At 38.7% G+C, this 20183-nt stretch overlaps 1 protein-coding gene across 5 annotated transcripts in view; it reads right to left on the reverse strand.

Moving 5' to 3' along the window:
• Window positions 1-20183, reverse strand: part of LOC111862383 (uncharacterized protein CG10915) — a 68535-nt gene that overhangs the window by 7897 nt on the left and 40455 nt on the right. For 4 of the 5 annotated variants that reach the window (XM_023847717.2, XM_023847715.2, XM_023847714.2 and 1 more), the window contains one exon: window positions 5132-5813. In XM_023847717.2, coding sequence (XP_023703485.1) covers window positions 5132-5813 — 682 coding nt within the window. The remainder of the gene's footprint in view (window positions 1-5131; window positions 5814-20183) is intronic. The other variant, XM_023847718.2, reaches the window with a different exon arrangement.

The raw sequence follows: 20183 nt of genomic DNA on the forward strand, positions 1-20183 counted from the left end.
TGTGCTGTGTATACAAATGGATCGAAACATGTAATGCTAGTGAATGATCAAGTGAGAAAACTGAAATAGTCACACTGGAAGGACTTGTCTTTTATAATTGTTGAAAAAACACAAAATCAATGAACCAGATACATCAGTGCTAATCAAATATTTACACACAAGAATAGGCAACTATATTATCAAAGGAAATGTTGGCACATGCAGTGAAGTATTTTTATTCAGTAAAATGAAAATAATGAACATAATTTTCCAACACAAGAATACACACAAATATATTTTGTCATCCAGAGGACATGCACACATCAGTGATTATATGATTTGTAATCAAAATACACAGAGGGCATTATACTTTTGTCTGTCTAGCAGAATCATGTAAGCATGACATGACTGCCTTAGCATTGCCACTTATTTAATGGAGAAAGGGGAGGAGAGATTCTCAAAACTACAAAAACAAATACAAAGCTATATGATTTATATCAAGGATTTCAGATCCCTAGGTCCTACTACATTTGGGCTGTAAGGCAAATCAAAGTAAGAGACTTTAGACTTGGAGACCTTGATGTTACTTCTGTATGTTCCCTGCATCCTAAATTCAAGTACAAACATTTAAAAATTTTAAAGATCTCTTTCATAAAGATGTGTATCTTATACATGCAAAGCAACCTTTAAGTTATTTGTCCAAAGCATGTTTTATAGACTTCCTGGTGAAGTTTTCTTGTCTACATCCATAAGTCTATGGTGATGCAGATCCACTTCAGTACAGTTACTTAAAAGCAAGAATTATGAATGAGGTTAAACAATAAAAAGAAAGAAGAACACAAGAGAAGACACAGTGATTCATTTTGTGATACCTGAATCTAACACAGAAAGAACGAAAGTGAAAAGAAATGCTGACTCATTCTGTGATGCCTGAACCTGATATAAGATGCCCAAGGAAGAATGACACATTTTAAAAAATGTTATTGTGATAATCATAAAGCTGCAAGAGCGCAGTCTTCACCATATGAAAGAGAAACCCTGAAAGTTTTGTCATCTTAATAAACTTCTTCCCGGACCCCCTTAACACTTGTGCAATGTCCATCTGATATAAAAATGGCCAGAGAGTGCTGTCACATATGTATGGTGGGATTCATTCCACAGCACAGGCTAAGAGACTCTCTGTGAAGCAGACCTAGTCTTGTTTGTACTCTCAGAAGAAGAAGAAGAAGAAGAAGTCCATGGGGGTTAAATCACAAAACCTTGGAGGCCATCCAATCCATCCTCCAGGAGAGGTGCTCTCCAGAAGTTTACTGATGACTGCACACCAATGTGGTAGTTCTCCATCTTCTTTGAACTCTTTTCTTAATTTCTGGGACCACAAACAACTGCGGCACAACTGGTAATGATGTCTCCCACATAGCAGATGGGTCAAATGACCTTGTCATGCGCTAAGGCACACCAGACATCCACTTTAGCACATGCTCTTTCAAACTCCATCCAATGTGGGGATTTTCAGAATCCCACACACAGCAATTGAACCTGTACATGTAACTACTAGTGTGATAAGTTGCTTCATCAGAGAAGATGAATCACTTTATGTACTCACCATCCTCATCCATATTCTGTAGCATTAGAGAGGCAAATTCTTGCTGTGCTAATTATATCTTCCTTTAAATGATGTTGTATGCACAAAATCTCAAATGTTTGTGTAACACAAGCATGTATTATGCACTGAGCAATTCTGAGTTCCTGACATGCCCTTTCTATGACTTTCTCAGGCTCCAAATGAAAGCCTGCCCTACACCTTCCACTTCATATGTGACACTACTGGCAATCAAGGTGTCTCCCTTCTATGAGCAGGAATTTCATTAAAGTCATTCTCAACTCCCTCTAAACTCTTAATAACTGGTTTTGCTTCTGCCATCTGCATACACACATGCACACAACAAAGACGTCTAGTTATTGGATGCCATTCTCATAGCAACTGCTGAGTGTCCTCTGCAATTTCTCCAATATCACTCAGTTTGGAGGTAACACATCCATGTGCACTTGATACAACACACAGCATAAATAAAACTTACAGAGTTTCTCTTTCATATGATAAAAACACAATTAAAATTTTTAAAACATGATCATTTATAGATTCTAAAGGGTTCTGACGATGGTGGATGACACATACAATTACTGAGTTTTTGGACTCCTTCAATCATCCAGAATTCTAGGTAATACAGAACATGATATTTCTGAAACTGGATCTGTTTCCGTCTTCGTTTCTCACCTGAAGACGGAAAAAGATCCAATTGAGATTAGCTCTTTCTAAGGGGCCCAACTGAGTAGGTGTCTTCCTTACTCATGTGAAAAGCGAAACAGATCCAGTTTCCAAAACGTTGTGTCCTCTATTACCTAGAATTCCGAACAATGGAAAAGGTCCAAAAACCCAGTAATTCTGTATGATCATTTATCCTCAGACACCCACCTAACATAATTTTAATGTGATGCATATGGGCAGATTATTCAGTTTAATTTCTTTAAATAGACAACTTGCTGGGTGGTATTTAATTTTATAACACACTTCTGAAATGTGACATACTGTATTCAAATGTATTTCCCTCAATGACTTGCTCTGTCACATATTAACTTCTGCAGGCAAATCGCATTAGGCATAAAATATTGAAGAGTATGGTACTCATAGATATAAGACATCTCTGAAATGATACTGAAATGTATGTGGGTGTCATGATTAATAATTTAGAACCCTTACATCTTACCCAAAGTACAGTCATGTCACAAGGAACGCAAGACAAACATTATAAAGCAAGATGTACATATATCAAATGCTGTCTGCAATACCTATAAGAACCAAAAGGATGCTGATTTTGTAAAAAATCTGTGCACATGTATACAGAGAGTTCCATTTATCTTGAACAACTGAAACAACTCTTTTATTTAGCACTGAATAAAAAGACGTTTCAGATGAAGAATTTCCCTTTTCAAGGGTCATACAATAACATATATAAATTGTTTATAACATTTTCTGTTACTCAGATATCGAAGTCACTATAAAGTCTTTAAAATGACACCTTATACTTCGTATTTGACAAATTCAAAACTGTTATATTTTAGCGTCCTGTTACACTGATTCATGTCCATGGTTTATGCTGACCGTCTTACAGTGTATACACTTTTTCACCTTATTCTTCACTTCCACACTACATGTTTCAGCACTAACGTGCCATATGTCTTTATGCACGTTAAACTATTGTACTGCATGCCATGATGCATGCAGTACAATAATTTAACATGCATAAAGACACCTGAGGATGGCACATTAGTGCTGAAACATGTAGTGTGGAAGTGAAGAATAAGTTGAAAAAGTGTATACACTGTAAGACGGTTAGCATAAACCATGGACATGAATCAGTGTAACAGGACGCTAAAATATAACANGTGTAACCGAATTCAAATATTTGAAAATATCAACCTGAATGAATAACTTGGTATTCTGAGCCAGAAAATGACTTACAAAAGGTGCTCAAAGTGTTGAACATTAAAGTTAATGCAACATTGTAATTCTTGGACAAACGGCCGCCTCGATCATTCAATTACTTGTGGATCCATGGCAGCACTCATCAATTATATGTTCCTGCACATATTCTGGTGCTGCTGGAGTATCGTGGTACAAAATACCCTTCAGAGTTTCCCATAAAAAATCCAATGGTGTGAGGTCAAGAGAACAAGTGGACCAACTTCTTGGTCCACCATAATCAGTCAAACAATCAGTGTGTACTCCATTAAGTACACTGAACAACCTTTATCTGAAACACTTTTTAATCTATGCTAAACAGAAGAGTTATTCCAAGGGAACAAGATAATGGGACATGCTGTATATACAATGATCACAGACCTTGCACTGTCCTAGACTCATTTCCAAAACATATGGATGATGATGATGATGACGACAATAATTGGCTTCAACTTTTTAAGTTTAGCTGCATCATATACCAAAGCTGTTCTTATATTCTAGCATACACTGCAGCTGCCATCTTCAGGCAATTTGTCCCAGCATTTCAGCACATCCTGAAGTCGCCACTTCAGGATGAAGAGGGACAGTGCATTTTAAGCCAAAACACTGCAACAGTTTCAACATATGATGTGACTATACTCAAGTTACGAAGGAAATAGGAGAGTGGGAAGACCAAGGTTAATATGGGAAGAATGTGTGTGGCAGGACATAAGAATTTTGGGTGTAAAGAACCGGAGGAATGTAGCATCGAATAGAGAAGAATGGCGAGCAATCCTGAGGAAGGCAAGGGCTCACAAAGGGCTCTCGTGCCAGTGGTGGTGATGATGATGATACTCAAAGTTACACATTAGACACAGACTGCGAAAATCTTAAGGAAAGAATAATTTAACGCAGAGTACTAACTTCTGGAACATAACACTGTGTAGGCAGCTCAAAGTCAACTGATGTTTCAGAAGAATACGTCACCTTCATCTTCAGGGTTGAAGTACGTATAAGGAAGGCAGTGCTTGCTATCTGCTTCATGCTCAATTCTTGCTTGACTTATTCTTCAACCCTGAAGATGGAGGCAACATGTTGCTCCAAAATGTCGGTTGACTTTCAACAGACTACACAGCGTCATATCCTGGAAGATAAAACTCTTAATACCCACTGTTGCAAAAACCTGAAAATCTACATACTTTAATGTGTTACAAAGTGCAATCTGTTTCACCAATGCTGACAATTTGGAACGACAATGATCTTCCCTCCCTTGAACCGTAATCAAGAAAATGGAAGTTTGCACACAAACACTCTGAAAACCTAATCCCTTCAAAAGACAGGACTGACCTCTGGCGAGTATTTTACTATTTAATCTCACAACCATTAAATACAGAAGCTGACTATAGCATTTCGATATTCACAATAACCCACTAAAGAACACAAATTTATTATTCTGTAATTAAGACATCCTCTTCTGCACCATATACCTATCTACTACGTATTCCTAAAAACTAAGAAACTCAGCTAAGAATCCTACACAACTAACAAGGACCCCTAGCTGTGTGTGAGGAAATACGATTTCATGTAGCAGTCATCTGTCCAACCCTCTGAAACCAATATAGAAACTGAAATAATATCAAGCCCTTTTACCTGCAGCCATGCTAATTAATATCTGCTGGAAATCAGCCAGCTCTGGATCGAGCATTTCAAAACCATGGGCAGCTGAAGTGGTGGGAGGTGACTCATGCAAGTCTGTAGGGATAGATGCAGGAGCAGGCCCACTGCGTGCATTACTGGCTGCTTCTACATGGGTGGAAGAAGAGGCACAGGCAGATGAAGAGCACTGGGACCCAGCACCCACCTGAGGGTCCCTCCTACTATCCACCAGTTCCACACCCTGTGTGGGGATTTTGTCCTTAGTTACAGAAATACCAAACTTCACTCCTTGTGCACCTCCGGATATCAGCTTCTGGCTCTTGCCTTCTGCTGGAACACTGTCAGCTGTCGAAGAAGAGGCTTCTGGTCGACGGACTGCCACAGAAACAGTCTCTTTTTTGGGGGGTACAACAGGCTTATTAGGTGGAACAGGTGGAGGAATGCCTCTGCCTGGTGGCATGGGCTTTTTGGTCTGAGATGTTAAGGATTCTGGAGTCTGAGATGGTAGCATCCCTGTGGGCAGACTTGCATTTGTCGTCACATGGAATGTGACTTTTCCACCTTGTGTGGTTGTGAAAACCTTTGTGCCAGGGGATGTAGATAAACTCACTCGAGGTGTCACCTGAACTACTTGTGCCTGCTGCTGACTCCTTTTCTCTGATGTTGTTCCAGTAACCTGTAGAGAAATGCACAAACAATACACCGTTCATGACAGGCACTTCTCAAACTGAACTGCACATGACAAGTGTCAGTGCTATAACAATTCATATTGCTGCCAACCTACTTATGTTTAAGAATTATTTCAGTACTACCAACCTAAACCACTAATTTCTGCTTCACTAAAGGTTTGTGACAATGGCTGATTCATTACATAGTATTATGTTGAATATTGTAAACTCTCTGAGGTATATTTAATATGACATTTGTGGGCTGGCTCCACTCCCACATTATGGCAACTGATTTGGAAACAACTATGTCTAGTCTGATGGCTGGTAGTTAGCATACTGGCCAAGTTTTCCAAAGGTGGTGGGTTCAATCCAAACTGTACTACTAATGTTATAATAAAAAGCAATAAGAAAGGTATTAAATTTCCAACCAATCACTTAAATATGGGAGCAGAATTATTTACTTTATGAAATTAACACTCACACAAAAAAAAATTGAATATATGAGATTAGCAAGTTAGAATGCTCACATGAGACATATTAAATCACTGAAAGACTACCATTTTTCTTCACACTATACCAGTAACCTTAGGTTTAACTTGGTTGTAATTTCTGCAGATACAACAACTGTACTTATCTTTAGGGAAACTGCACATTTAAACATTGATATCTTATCAGAAACACTTCACACTATACCAGTAACCTCAGGTTTAACTTGGCTGTAATTTCTGCAGATACAACAACTGTACTTATCTTTAGGGAAACTGCACGTTTAAACATTGATATCTTATCAGAAACATTTCTGAGTCATTCCATATCAAATCAACACAGAAAAAAAGGCATTTCCAACCTGCTCCCCTAAAAAATTTACGATTTTTTTTTGTAGACTGAAATCCTAGTGAAGGTAGGAATTCCTGCCAAAGTATATCGCTTTATGGCTATCAGATCTTGGAGAACAAACATCCAAAGTTTTAAAGAGCTAGTCTTCTGCACACAAGTTGTCTTAGAAAAAGCAGCATAACTTCTACCCTAGAGACATAGATCACATGTCATGCTCATTTCAAAGCTACTGAAATACCCTTCCCATCAACCTATTCACTCACTCACGGAGCTGAGCCCTTCTTGCAGAGCCGCCAATTTTGCAGCTACTCAAGAACTTCCTGGCATTTTAAGGAACCCGAAGGTTCATTACCGTGATCACAAGAGCCCTCCACTGGTCCATATCCTGATCCAAATGAATCCAATTCATACCATCCTATCCTATCTCTCTAAGATCCATTTTAACATTGTCCATCCACCTATGTTTTTGTCTTCCTAGTGACCTTTTTCCTTCTGACTTTCCTACCAATATCCTATATGCATTCCTATTATCCCCCATTCGTGCTACATGTCCTGTTCATCTCATCCTCCTTGACATGATCATTCTAATTATACTTGGAGAAGAGTACAAGTTATGAAGCTCCTCATTATGCAGTTTTCTCCAACCTCCTGTCACTTCATCTTTCTTTGGTCCAAACATTCTCCTTAGCAACCTGTTCTTAAACACCCTCAATCTATGTTCCTCCCTTAATGTCAGAGACCAAGTTTCACAACAATACAGAACCACAGGCAAATTTATAGTTTTGTATATGCTAATTTTTATGTTTGTAGGCAGCAGATGAGAAGACAAAAGCTTTTAGACTGAATGGTAGCAAGCAATACCTGAATTCAATCTCCTCTTAATTTCCTCTGGAATCAGGTTTTGATTTCTTATAGTCGTTCCAAAACATCTGAACTGCGCCACAATTTCAAAACATGTTACATATCTTTATGTCATTTTGTCCTGCATTCTGGTGATGAGACAGCAACATATACATAGTTTTCTCTGTTTACTTCTGTACCAACCTCCTTACTAGCTTCAATTAAAATTTCTGCGTTTTTCTTTATGGTAATTATATTATCACCCTGTAGATTCACATCATCAACTTAGAACAGCTGATGTGCCCCTTTGAATTTCAGTCCCATCTGGTTTTCCTGGAACTTCCTAATGGCATATTTTAAAGCAAAGTTGAAAAGTAGCTGCAATGACGCATCTCCTTGTTTTAGACTATTCTGGATAGGAAAATTATCAGACAAAATGTTTACCTATATGGACTTTACTATATGTTTCATTTAAACATATTTTAAGAAGCCTAACTACTTTCATGGGTACCCCAAACTCTATCAGAATACAAATATAAATCACTCCGTCCAATGTGACCTGTAAGTTTTTTACTACATGAAAACTTCACACCCTTACATGTTTCGGTCTCTGTGGACCATCTTCAGAGGGCAAACATCACTACAAATAGGAAACCACCATCACATAAGTTTTTACACGTAAAGTACATACAATTATATGCTACAATACAAAGTACACTAGATGGAGCATTTCACAAACACAGCAGTTTCCTGGGAATGTAAAGTTTTTTAAAAAATTGTATAAAATGTCTTGATGCCAATTAAAAGTTTTTTGGATTGTCAATAATTAAAATTCGTAAACCATGCAGGCTTGTGTTCGTCCTCTCATCATCCCTCTTATATGGGGCAGATATTGTGCCACCTGGCTATCTTGATGTGGAGGTTCTTTATATCGTCCAGGGTTTGCTCGTGGCTGCTATGCTGTTTTCACTAGTGAAACATGTAAGGGTGTTAAGTTTTCATGTAGTAAAAAACTTACAGGTCACATTGGACGGAGTGATTTATATTTGTAACTGTTAGTGTGACGGACCAGAATGAAACAAATCAAACTCTATCAGAATATTGTACAATACTTCCCTCCTAACTGAATCACAGGCTTTCTTAGAGCCTACAAATAGATGATGTACTGTTGCCTTGTACTCCAATTTTTTCTCCAGTATCTGATGAATGCAATAGATCAGATTGGTAGTTGATCTGTTATGTTGAAACCCACACTGGTAATAATGATACGAGGGTTGGAACTTTAATAGTGGCAACACTGCTGTAGAGATGCCATGCAACGGAACCAAATAATGTTACTTATACCATACATTAGTTACATACCTACCTTACCTCAGAGCAAATGGACTCTCCCTTCCCACATCACAAGCATGCACAGTGATGAAAAGAACAGAGCCTCATGTTAGCTGGCGGTCTAATGCAGTGTTGTCACGTTTTTGAAACAGGAACAACGGAGTTGGATAAAGACTGAATGTGCCAGAGGCCGTACAGCACGACAGTGTCACCAAGGTCTTCAAGAGGCTTGCGGGGAATCTGCATTGCCTTACAGAACAGTGGCAAGGGGAATCTGCATTGCCTTACAGAACAGTGGCAAGGTGGGTAAAAGCCTTCAACAAGGGACGCCAAAATGTGGCAGACATGCATCGGCCAGGTCGTCCTAGTGTCAGTGAAGAAGTACATGCTCTTTCCGCATTACTGGAGAGTGATCAAAGCCATACAATTCGTGAGCTGGCCTGAGAGACATGATTAGCGCATACGACTGTGCTTCACATTCTGAAGGAACACCTGGGCATGAGAAAAATTACATCACGATGGGTTCCGCATGATTTGACGGAAATGCAGAAATGGCAAGCTGTGGCTGATTTGTTCGATCGATGGGGCTGGGAAATGCTGTACCGTCCACCATACTCACCGGACTTAAGCCCTTGTGACTTCGACTTGATTCCTAAGATGAAGGAACCACTTCGTGGCATTCGCTTCAGAACTGTTCTAGACCGCTCCATTCGAACAATCAACACAACACGCGCTGCTAAAGGTACCCCACGACTTCCACATGGCTGGCAACGGGTNGTACGACTTCCACATCACTGGCAACGGGTTGTACACAATGCTGGTGACTACATTGAAGGACAGTAAAACTTTGAAACATGCATCTATTTTGTATCAGTTGTAAATAAATAGTTGCCACTATTAAAGTTCCAACCTTCATATTTTTAAAAACAAGAAAAACTCTTTGTATCACAATAGGTTTACTGCACACACAGCATGAAGAAATGTAAAGCTGTCAGTCTCAACTAAATAGATATATGCTGATATTTCAGAAATGTGAGAACAAATTTTAAAATCCATTCAGTACTTTCAGTACTTTCCACTGGATATCAAATGCACACATATGTACATGTGTATGGCGCGGTGACATCTGATTTTGGAGTGTCTGAAGATTCTGTAGGACTCTATTCAATGCAAGAACAGACAAAAGATCAGAGCACAGAGGCTCTGAACATGACACAGTGTCTCTCCTTTTGAAAAATATTGCCAAATATCAAAGGGTTTCATATTGGAGATTGGATTTATTGGCAATTTATGGGTCGCAACTACAAATAACTATAACACTATCGCTAAGTTCCACACTTTGCAAATCATTAGAGTACATGGTAATTCTTTTCAGTCTTCTCTGTCTTCACCAGCTGTTGCCTGGTAACGGGTTTAACAGTAACAGTGGTGATTCTTCAGCTACATCGACCAAGTCTTCTCTTCACAGCCTCTCTTACAACTTACAACTAACTTCTAAACTTGTCTCAACTGTAACATCTGAGCATGGACCACACAGAAAACACCATTCACTGTTGGACACCAAGCGTTTCAATGGGAACGTGTTTGTTTGAGGTCATTACCTAATAACAGCTGCATATATTTGCTTATTAAGAATTGCTTGCCTAGCAGAGAATGTTTTTTTTTGTTTCAAGGTCATTACCCAGTAACAGGTCAACATGCTATAATATGTGAGAGTACAGTCTCCAAAATAAATTAATACAAAATACAACATCTAACTTGCAAAAATAAAGTTTTTAAAATAATTATGAATGAAGATGCCAATGCTGTTCACTTTATTAGGTCTGCGGACTAAGCCATCAAGAGTGGATGGAATCAAAACCAAATACAGTGACAGAGCACATTATTCTTTACATTCTTTATGCCAAATATACTGCAACATTCAAAGAAATGAATGTTTTAATTAAAAATGACGACACATCAGTCACTTTCAATGTGCAAATTGTACATCTGACCTGGACAATTGAATAAGGTAAATAATATATTGCAAGGTAAGTGCAAAAATCATACAACAGACTGTCCAAATAAAATTATCATTATTTCAATCAGAGCTTTAGTATAAATATTTGCCACTTTCATACCTACCACAAAATATTACATCACTACAAGATGAAAACTAGTTTGTATGTAAGTCACTTCAAAGGGCATCTATAGATAGCTCTGATGACTTCAATCAAAACAGAGCATTTACCAACCCTCTGAACAATCAAATGAAAACCATTAATCTACTTTTCAACTTAACCTTCAGTGCACAATGGCATGGCAAATGAGAGTAGATGAACTTCTGGGTATTCCTAACTACAGGCATCTTCATATGACGTAGAAGACAGGTTGTTCCAAACCACATTCATCAACAAACTCATCCAAGATTTCATGTTCAAAGTAACTGGGAGAAGCACAACTGTGACCATCATACCACAGTACATCAATTTCTCTTGCACCATTTAGGTTTTCACCATTCTCTGTCTTCAACTATCCTACAGCAAGATAAACAGAAGCTACAATATGTTTACAAATAAGAGCTTATGGTTTGTATCAAATTTTTACATGACTAAAAACAAATATGGTTAAAAATAAAATAGAAATTCCAGAGTAACTGAAGTAAAATATGTTAAGATGATTAAGAATTTCCATAATTTGTAACCCTGAGACACATCACCAGCCATTTAAACTACTTCCAGTAAGTAATTCATAATTATTCAAATTTAAATTAATTTCATCACTTTGATAACCCCATTAATACTTCTTTAAATGGTATTATGCCTCCCATTGCAGCAACATTTAAATGGCAGCAGGTTGGATTGTTATCTTAAGCAAATATCAACAATAAAGCACACTTTGATCAACAAATACTGTGAAACATATGATCACATCTGTTGATGTCAAGATGACATATAAGCACTCTCAGAATTGCCTTCAAAATGCTTAGACATGTTATAGCTCTTTGGAAAGTCATGAACCACACCTCGGATACAATGTTAGTTAACAATGGATTAATACTATCATAAACAATAAAAATGAGCACATGAGTATTCAAGCAACACAGAATGACATTTCCATGCATTCAGAGCAATGCTCTGAACATAACAAATTTTGCATTGGTACTCAAATATCTTAGAAAGTTGTCCCTGTGCTTAACTAATTAAACACTACGCCATGAAGGTGTATGGGGGACTAGATATATAGATCCACATTTTCTTGACCTTGGCACTAGCTGGAGGTGAGTGGCCAGCTTCACGAATCTGCCGCCTTACCCCTGGGAAAGAGCTCCCCATACCCACCGAATAGGAAGTTGGGTGGACCTCAAAGCATCTGGACAAGGTAGGGTAAGATTTGAGGCTTTCACGGCGGTGACTATGAAGAAAGCAGTCTTCTGGGCTTTGGCACCGTGTATATATGGTGTTAACACCACATATACACGGTGCCAAATCCCAGAAGACTGCTTTCTTCAAGGTAAGGTAAAATGTAAAGTTCTTCCTGTGTTTAACTAATTAAGCACTATTCCATGAAGGTGTATAGGGGAGTAGATGTATAGATCCATATTTTCTTGACCTCGGCACTAGTTGGAGATGAGTCTGGACGAGGTGGAGAAGAGAAAATTCTTGACCCTTCCTCGACTCAAACTCCAATCCCTCAGTCATCCAGCTCACAGCCAGTTGCTATACCAATTATGCTTTACCTGACTGTTCCAAAATGTTTATCGCCAATTTGCATAATAGTAAAAAATACAGACTTAAAAATCATTCATTACAGGATGTGTTATAGGACAGGGCTTTAACAGGATTACAATTCCAAGGCATCAGAAGCAAAGCATAAACCATGAGGCATCTTGCAACACTATATTCTGGTCTCTCATTACATTACATATTTTCCATAGGCTACAATCACTACAAACTAGTACAATGAGCTGACTTATACAGTATGTGCCAAAAATTACACTACTGAAACTCGCGCATCTTCAACATGCATGTGCGTTTGTCTACGGGCCACAGTTCCAGCAGCACTCTTCCCAGTAGTGAAAAGGAAGTTGTGTTGTGCAGTTCTTGTTGGAAATGGGTCTCTCGACGGAGCAAAAGGTATTCATATTTGAGTATTCTTTCCGCTCATACGGAAGTGGTCGCCAGACAACTCGCTTCCTTGGTTTTGAGCGGCCAGATGTTATCGTCCAGAAACTGCTACATAGTACACGTGTCACGATATGGTGTGCCGTCTCAGCACATGGTATATTAGGCCCCTATTTCATTGAGGAAGAGGAAGGCAATGCTCTTACCGTCACCCAAGAACGCTACAGGGACTTGTTAATCGGACCACTTCTTCAGGATTTGTGAAGGTTCTGTCATGCAATGGGCCTTCACATGAATAGACAGTTGTATCAACAGGATGTCTTTTCATTTCAGTACTGTATTTTTGGCGCATACTGTATTTGCATACTACTTAACGTTATTACGACGTGGTAACAATTTAAACGGAACATGCAGTATGTACCATTGAGTTATACTTTAGACATAGGCTGAATGACTTTTAATTTTGAATGTGGTATGGATACACATATCACATAAGTTAATTAAGGGTGGTCTAGTGACTAGCGAACCATTTAAAGTTTTACAGGGATGCTGTCAGTAGATGTCGTTTTTGGCGCAATTATTATTGTTCAGCCACACATCATCATTCTATGACTAAACACATATCACACAAGAACAGAGAGACGGGTTAGACGTATTATGCTCAGCTTATTTTCCTTGTCTTATTTGAACACTGTCATTTAATTTTCTGATATGAATAATCAGAAAGAGGCCAGCTTCATGAATCCAATCTATTTCAAATAATGAAGAACCTACATACAGTACATTCATTCATAAATATCCATATTCATAGTCCTCACGCAATTACTGAACACTCTTTGGTCCCACATGTTACATGTTTATTCTTTAAAATAAGATAAGATAATTTACCTCAAAATTGCCAAAATACTGTAATGAGTGGATACTGCATGCTTTGATAATGGACATCCAATAATATCACATGCTGAACATCACCATGATTCTGGCAAAGAGAAACTTGGGTGTAACTTTCAGTTTACAATTACTCTTTAGGAGAAATAACATTAGATGTCCAATCCATCCATCAAAATGTCCATTCTGCTATTGGTTTCTACTTTTTTATTTGAACTAATAATTAATAGCTTCCCTCTTAAGTTTCATTTTTACTGAATGCAGCTACAAGAAAACCCACATCTTCCTACTCACCAGGAGGGTCACACGCTAACACACTAAACAACCATTCATGTGTGTAGATATGCGACATTCAGAATAGCTCAGAACCATACTATACTCTGTACAGAACATTCTTACAGAACACTGCCTTTAGCAGCGAAGCATATTACTGTGTGAGACATGAGGTTCTCAGAGCAGTGATGAAATCACCATTTTCTGGAATGTGACACATTGTAGTGCGAGGAACTGCCACCCCCGCCTTCATTGTAGAACACTATTCTATCTTATAGACGAAGTTGGTAAGCTCCTTCATAACATTAATACCTACCAGCTCAACTGTATGGTGCCATGTCCCATAACACTGTGAATATCCAAGCATTTTACTGATTACGCTGTGCTTAATAATTGTATCAAATAAAATTGGAAAATATTTTCAATAAATATTCTCCAGTCTGCGAGTTTTTATGTTGAAAGTTTTTCTATATATAACAATATTCATAATATTATATTTGAGTCCTGCTGCATCAGTTGGGCACTTAATATATATTAGTATATGTAATACAGCATCATATGTTTTACATACAGTGAAATGATACAGTGGAGTGTCAGTCTAACAATCATATGGGCCTGATGATGGCCTCATAGAGCTGAAACATATCAAATAAGAGGGAGAATCAGTAAATAAGACACAAACGGATATAAAACGTAAAACATCTTATATCTGAACCCGGAAAAAACATTTATTTCTTGACATATCCTCCAACAGTATTGATATGCTTGTCCCATTGCTTTATCAGCGCATCAAAACCCGTAGCACAGAAGTCTTTTGACTGTTGTCTCAGCCACTTCCATCCCTCTGCGTCAACCTCTTCGTCATCAGTGAAATGTCTGCCACCAAGGTGGACGGAAGTCACTACATGTAAAGTCCGGGCTGTAAGGTGGGTGCTCAAGAGGTTCCCACTGTGGCTCTTGAATTCTCTCCTGGGTTGCTCGGGCTGTATGTGCTCTGACATTGTCATGATGAAGCAGTACCCCTCTTGCCAGTTGGCCTGGGTGTTTTCTGCAAAGTGAATCCGAAAGCTTCAACAGAACTTCAGAGTATAATGCACAATTCATATTTTCACCATACTTCTGAAAATGGGCTAACAATCCCAGCTGATTGTGTAACCTTACACTATTTGGCTGAAGGTGAACTACGATGTTTCCATTGCATTGAAGCACGCTTTGATTCGGGTTAGTAGTGATGCACCCATGATTTGTCCCCAGTAACAATGCTGTTAAGCATATCTTCTAATTCATCTGCATACAGTAAGTGATGTTGCAAGGACAGACCCATTCAGTTCATTGTTTTCGAGTCTTCAGTACTTTAGGCACCCACCGTGCGCACACTTTCCGAAATTTCAAACGATCATGCATTATGATGTATGCTAAACCATTCAAGTCTCCTAGTGCAGTTGCTACACCATCTATTGTTATCCTTCTGTCAGCTCAAATCAACTCTTCCATCCGCTGCACAATTTCTTCTGTCGCAATCTCAACCTGGTTGGGCATTATCTTTGACTTTGAAAAGTCCCTGAGAGAATTTCTTGACCCAGTTGAAATGCTTTATGCAACTAGCACTTCCCACCGTAAACAGGAAACATTTCTTTATGAATATCCATTGCATTGAGTCCTTTTACCCACAAAAAACGCCCAACAGAACACTGCTCTTAGGTAGTACAATCCTCAAGCACAGTCCCCATTTCGACCACTGAAACCAGCCTCTGAACATTCATATGTGCATCTGCTACCTCGATTGTCATGAAGCTGGACTGTGCTGCTACCTAGTGATACACAGAGAAAACCTATTACATCCTCCACACCTGTTTTACTTACGTTTGTGACATATTTACCGATTCTCCCTCGTATATATATCTGGGTGTGTGTGTGTGTGCGTGCACGCACGCACATGTACGCTTGATCTATCAAGCGTTACATTTGCAAGACTGTATTATGTACATTTATATCAAAATGCATAAACAATGTAATCACGTCCTTCAGGTAGTATTTGCGAAGTTCATATTTCCTGAATTAATATACACAATATTTGTAATGTATCATAAGGATTTCAAACAGCAGTCTCTCTCTTGGAAGTTGCATAATTCTACTCACCCATACTTCTAGTTTACATGTAATTCCATGTAAAAGTTACATTTCACATTTCTGGAACACTAAATTATAAAATGAAGCCAAACGCACTAAAACTCGTTTAAAACGTTAATGGCAATACAATTTTCCTTGCTTTCTCAACTTATGTGTAGTCTTTGACACAGAAGTTAAGAAATGGTTATGTAGGGTTGTACAGAAATGACATTCTCTCCTCCAGTAACTCAAAATAGTTACTGCAACTCTTCTGGCAGAATTCCTACTCACTTTGACACATGAAAGAATGCTCTCTTTGCAGCAAGGTATTTGTAAAGGCTGTCAAAGATGGTACAAAGTGAACAGATGCCGATAGTAGACAATAGTAGTAACATATACTAAAGAAAGAAAATTCATGAAGTTACATTTCAATACCACAGTCACTAGAAATGTATGAAGCCTAAACCATAATTCTGATTAGAGCGCATGGTATGTCACAGGCAAACTGGCAATTAAATGCATGCCGTCATGAGAATATGCCTAAATGCCTGCTAATCTAGATAGTGTGTGAACTGATCTATGGCATTCATGACCGATGGACAAGACTACATGGCACTAACTCAAAACTGACATAATATGGTGTCACATTCCGAGCGTGGCCTTTGGTGTTTGGAAGGCCACAGGTGTCTTCAACGATCATATCATCTTATTATATTGCATTTCCATTTATATTTATTTCCATCACAAGTTTTGTTAACAAAAGTAAAGTAAGTAAAGGTATCCCTGTAACAGGCCGTGGAGGCCGATACGGTTGTGAGATGTTGACGGTCCCACATTATCTAGACAACTGGCTCACAGACGGTGGTTAGGTTGTCAGCCTTACGCGCCAGCCACCCTTTACCCCCAAGAATATTCCTGGCACCCATTTCTGTTAGAGGCTGAGTCGACCCCAGGGCCATAGTGTGGCTGGAAGGATTACGTAAATGGAAAAAATCCACCTCATTGGGATTCGATCCCACAACCTTCCAGCTTGTAGCATTGTGCCTCAACCAATACACATTTCGTACTGAATGAAAAAGTTATATAAGTTAATCAAAACAGCAGTACACTTGACAAAAGCTCNATTCAGCTATCATCAAGTACGCACATTCACTGCTGGTTGCACTGTTCACACCTTACAATGGCCCATGTTCACAGTGGGTAAATTTGGTGTTGGCTTGATACAACAAGGTGTAATGTTACAATTTATGTCCTTATTAAAATGTTAAATTTCGAAATTGTTAAAATTTCTTAAATTCTAAAGCCCATACTCGTATGTTCATTTTGTTTGAGGTTACTTTGATATTTTGCAGGTGAAAATGTGGGTTTTCACAGATGGCATGTGTGTACTTGTTATGCTGTTGTGCAGGCTGTTATCTTGTTTTTCATTGGTGGGTTCCATGTTTTTGGATTTGGAATCTTTTTGGTGGAGATTCACACAATTGCCACCCATGACAACCCTCACCAATCCTAGGCCATCCACCACAACATAAAAAGAAAACAACCAGCAAGAAATCCACCATCAGAAACACAAAACTAAACAATGAAAAATGAGATGATCACAACCACACATTCAAAAACATGGAACTCAGCAAAAAAAAAAAAAAGACGACAATCCACATCACAGTTTAAAGAGTACATACAAGCCATCTGTGACAAACCACATCTGCATTATAAATTTCCAAAGCAACATAAAAGTAAAATAAATGTAGGTATGGAAAGAACAAAACTTTCACAACAGAACATCAGAACTCAACAAATTTTAATAAATAATTAATCTTCAAATCAAGGACATACAATTATATAGTGTAGCATTACATTACAATATATCAAACCGACAACACAAAATACAGCCAATGTAAGGGGTGACCTGTGCAGCCAACAATGAATGTGTATACATGATGATGACCAAGAGGCAGAAACATGTAGCAGATAATTAATGTAATATGTACCTATATGAAAGTTCTGCTGACAGTAATAATTAAGAAGCAAGTTTGGATATCATTACTGTGCTGTATTCATGATGGTGGTGTCATAATGACCATCCTCTCTGTACCATCAGTCATTCTGAAAAATTTGGACTTTGGGCCCTTTAAGTTATGAACCCATGAACATCAGTTTTCTTCATAAATTCAGTCCAGGCTCCTAACAAAACAATCCAGTCATAATAACTAACTAACTAACTTCATGGTGCTGAGGAATTCTTCAGAAGCCACCAATTGTGCAGCTACTCATGAACTTTCCAGCATTTTAATGGAACCCAAAGGTTCATAACCATTAAACGTCTACATATTTAGCCCGTAAATTATGCAACAATCATTAAAATATTCACCATTCAACACCAACACAACATGTTTCGGCCACAGACGACCATCCTCAGGTGTTTCGATGCATCGTGTGAAGACAACACCACACAATACCCAAGGGAACAACACACAAACTAGGGGCATACTGCAGATCACAGATGTAGCTGCTCAAACTGTCTGGAATACACCCATCACATAGCTTTAAACAAGTGGACGACACCCTTTACGAGATGGACAGAATTTTACGAAAGATTTTAATTTAAGTGGACTGTAATTTTAGCGCACATCAAAACAGTGTAACAGTTTTGGACACATCGAAACACCTAAGGATGGCAGTCTGTGGCCAAAACATGTCATGTTGATGTTGAGTGGTGAATATTTTAATGATTGTTGCATAATGGACAGACTAAATACATAGACGTTTAATTAAAGATGTGCAACAGGATGCTGAAATACAGAAGTTCATAACCATGTTCACTAGAGCTCTCCCCTGGTCCCTATCCTAAACCAGATCAATCCAGTCCTTACCATCCCATCCTATCTCTCTAAGTTTAATATTGTCCACCCACCTTTGTGTTGGTCTTCCTAGCGGTCTTGTTCATTCTGACCTTCACACCAATATCCTTGGAGACCTCCCAATGCTCCGCTTCAGATACTATGTCCACTGGGGTTGGCTACTTGCATTCCTGGAGTGTCTCTGTCAACTCTTGACAGGTCATCATGCTTTCATGGTGAGAATCCAACTTGGGGATCAACTTTTTGTGCATGGCTTTAATTCGCTGCATGTGCTCTCGGTCAGCATCTACTTTTCCTTGTTAGCTTTCATCATTTCTTCTCAAACGGCTTCCCTATTGGCGTCTACTTTGTCTTCCATTCTTGTCAGCAAATCTTGGTTGGCTTTTGCATAAGCATCCATTCTGGCCGGCAAGAGTTCCAGCATCTCTTGCGTTTCTATAATGTGGTGACATAACTAAATGATGTAATCTCAGATCTAATAATTTGATCACTCTGATCCAATCCAACATGATCCGACTCGCTAACTTCTGACACCAAAATGTCAGGTGTAGGAAGGTGATGAAAGTTACGGATTCTAGATTGGATTAAATTTATTTGCACTTTGGTTACAATCTCTCTTAACTACAATTCATATAACGCTATCGCCGAATTACACAATTTACAGTCCACCGTTGCACACGCACTAGGATTCTCAGTTTCCACTAGTCGCATCCCTGCAACGGAACTCAACACAGAAACTAGTACTTCAAGTCACTATGAAGTCTTATTGCCATTTCTTCTTCAATCAACCTAGAACCTAAAACTCAATTAAAAAACTCTCCTGGACTCCTCAAGCTTATTTCTTGTTTGCTTTTTCCACTTATTACTCAATTTTATAGCTTACGACTGCCTGCAAACGACTTTCGGCCTCCCCTCTAAACCTTCGGGCCGGACCTACAGAAAACACATGTCACACGGTCACTACCCACTGTTGTGTGATGTCACCACCTACGTGGAAGTATGTTTACCAAGCCGCTGCCTAGAAACGGGTTGTATAACCCCACTGTTCTATTGTTGTGTATGTGTTCATGGATCCATGGCCTGGCAATGCATTGACATGTCACAATATTTTAGCGGTGATACAGTTAAACAATTT

The sequence above is a fragment of the Cryptotermes secundus genome, unplaced genomic scaffold, assembly GCF_002891405.2.
Source record: "Cryptotermes secundus unplaced genomic scaffold, Csec_1.0 scaffold617, whole genome shotgun sequence".
In the NCBI taxonomy this organism is placed as follows: Eukaryota; Metazoa; Arthropoda; class Insecta; order Blattodea; family Kalotermitidae; genus Cryptotermes; species Cryptotermes secundus.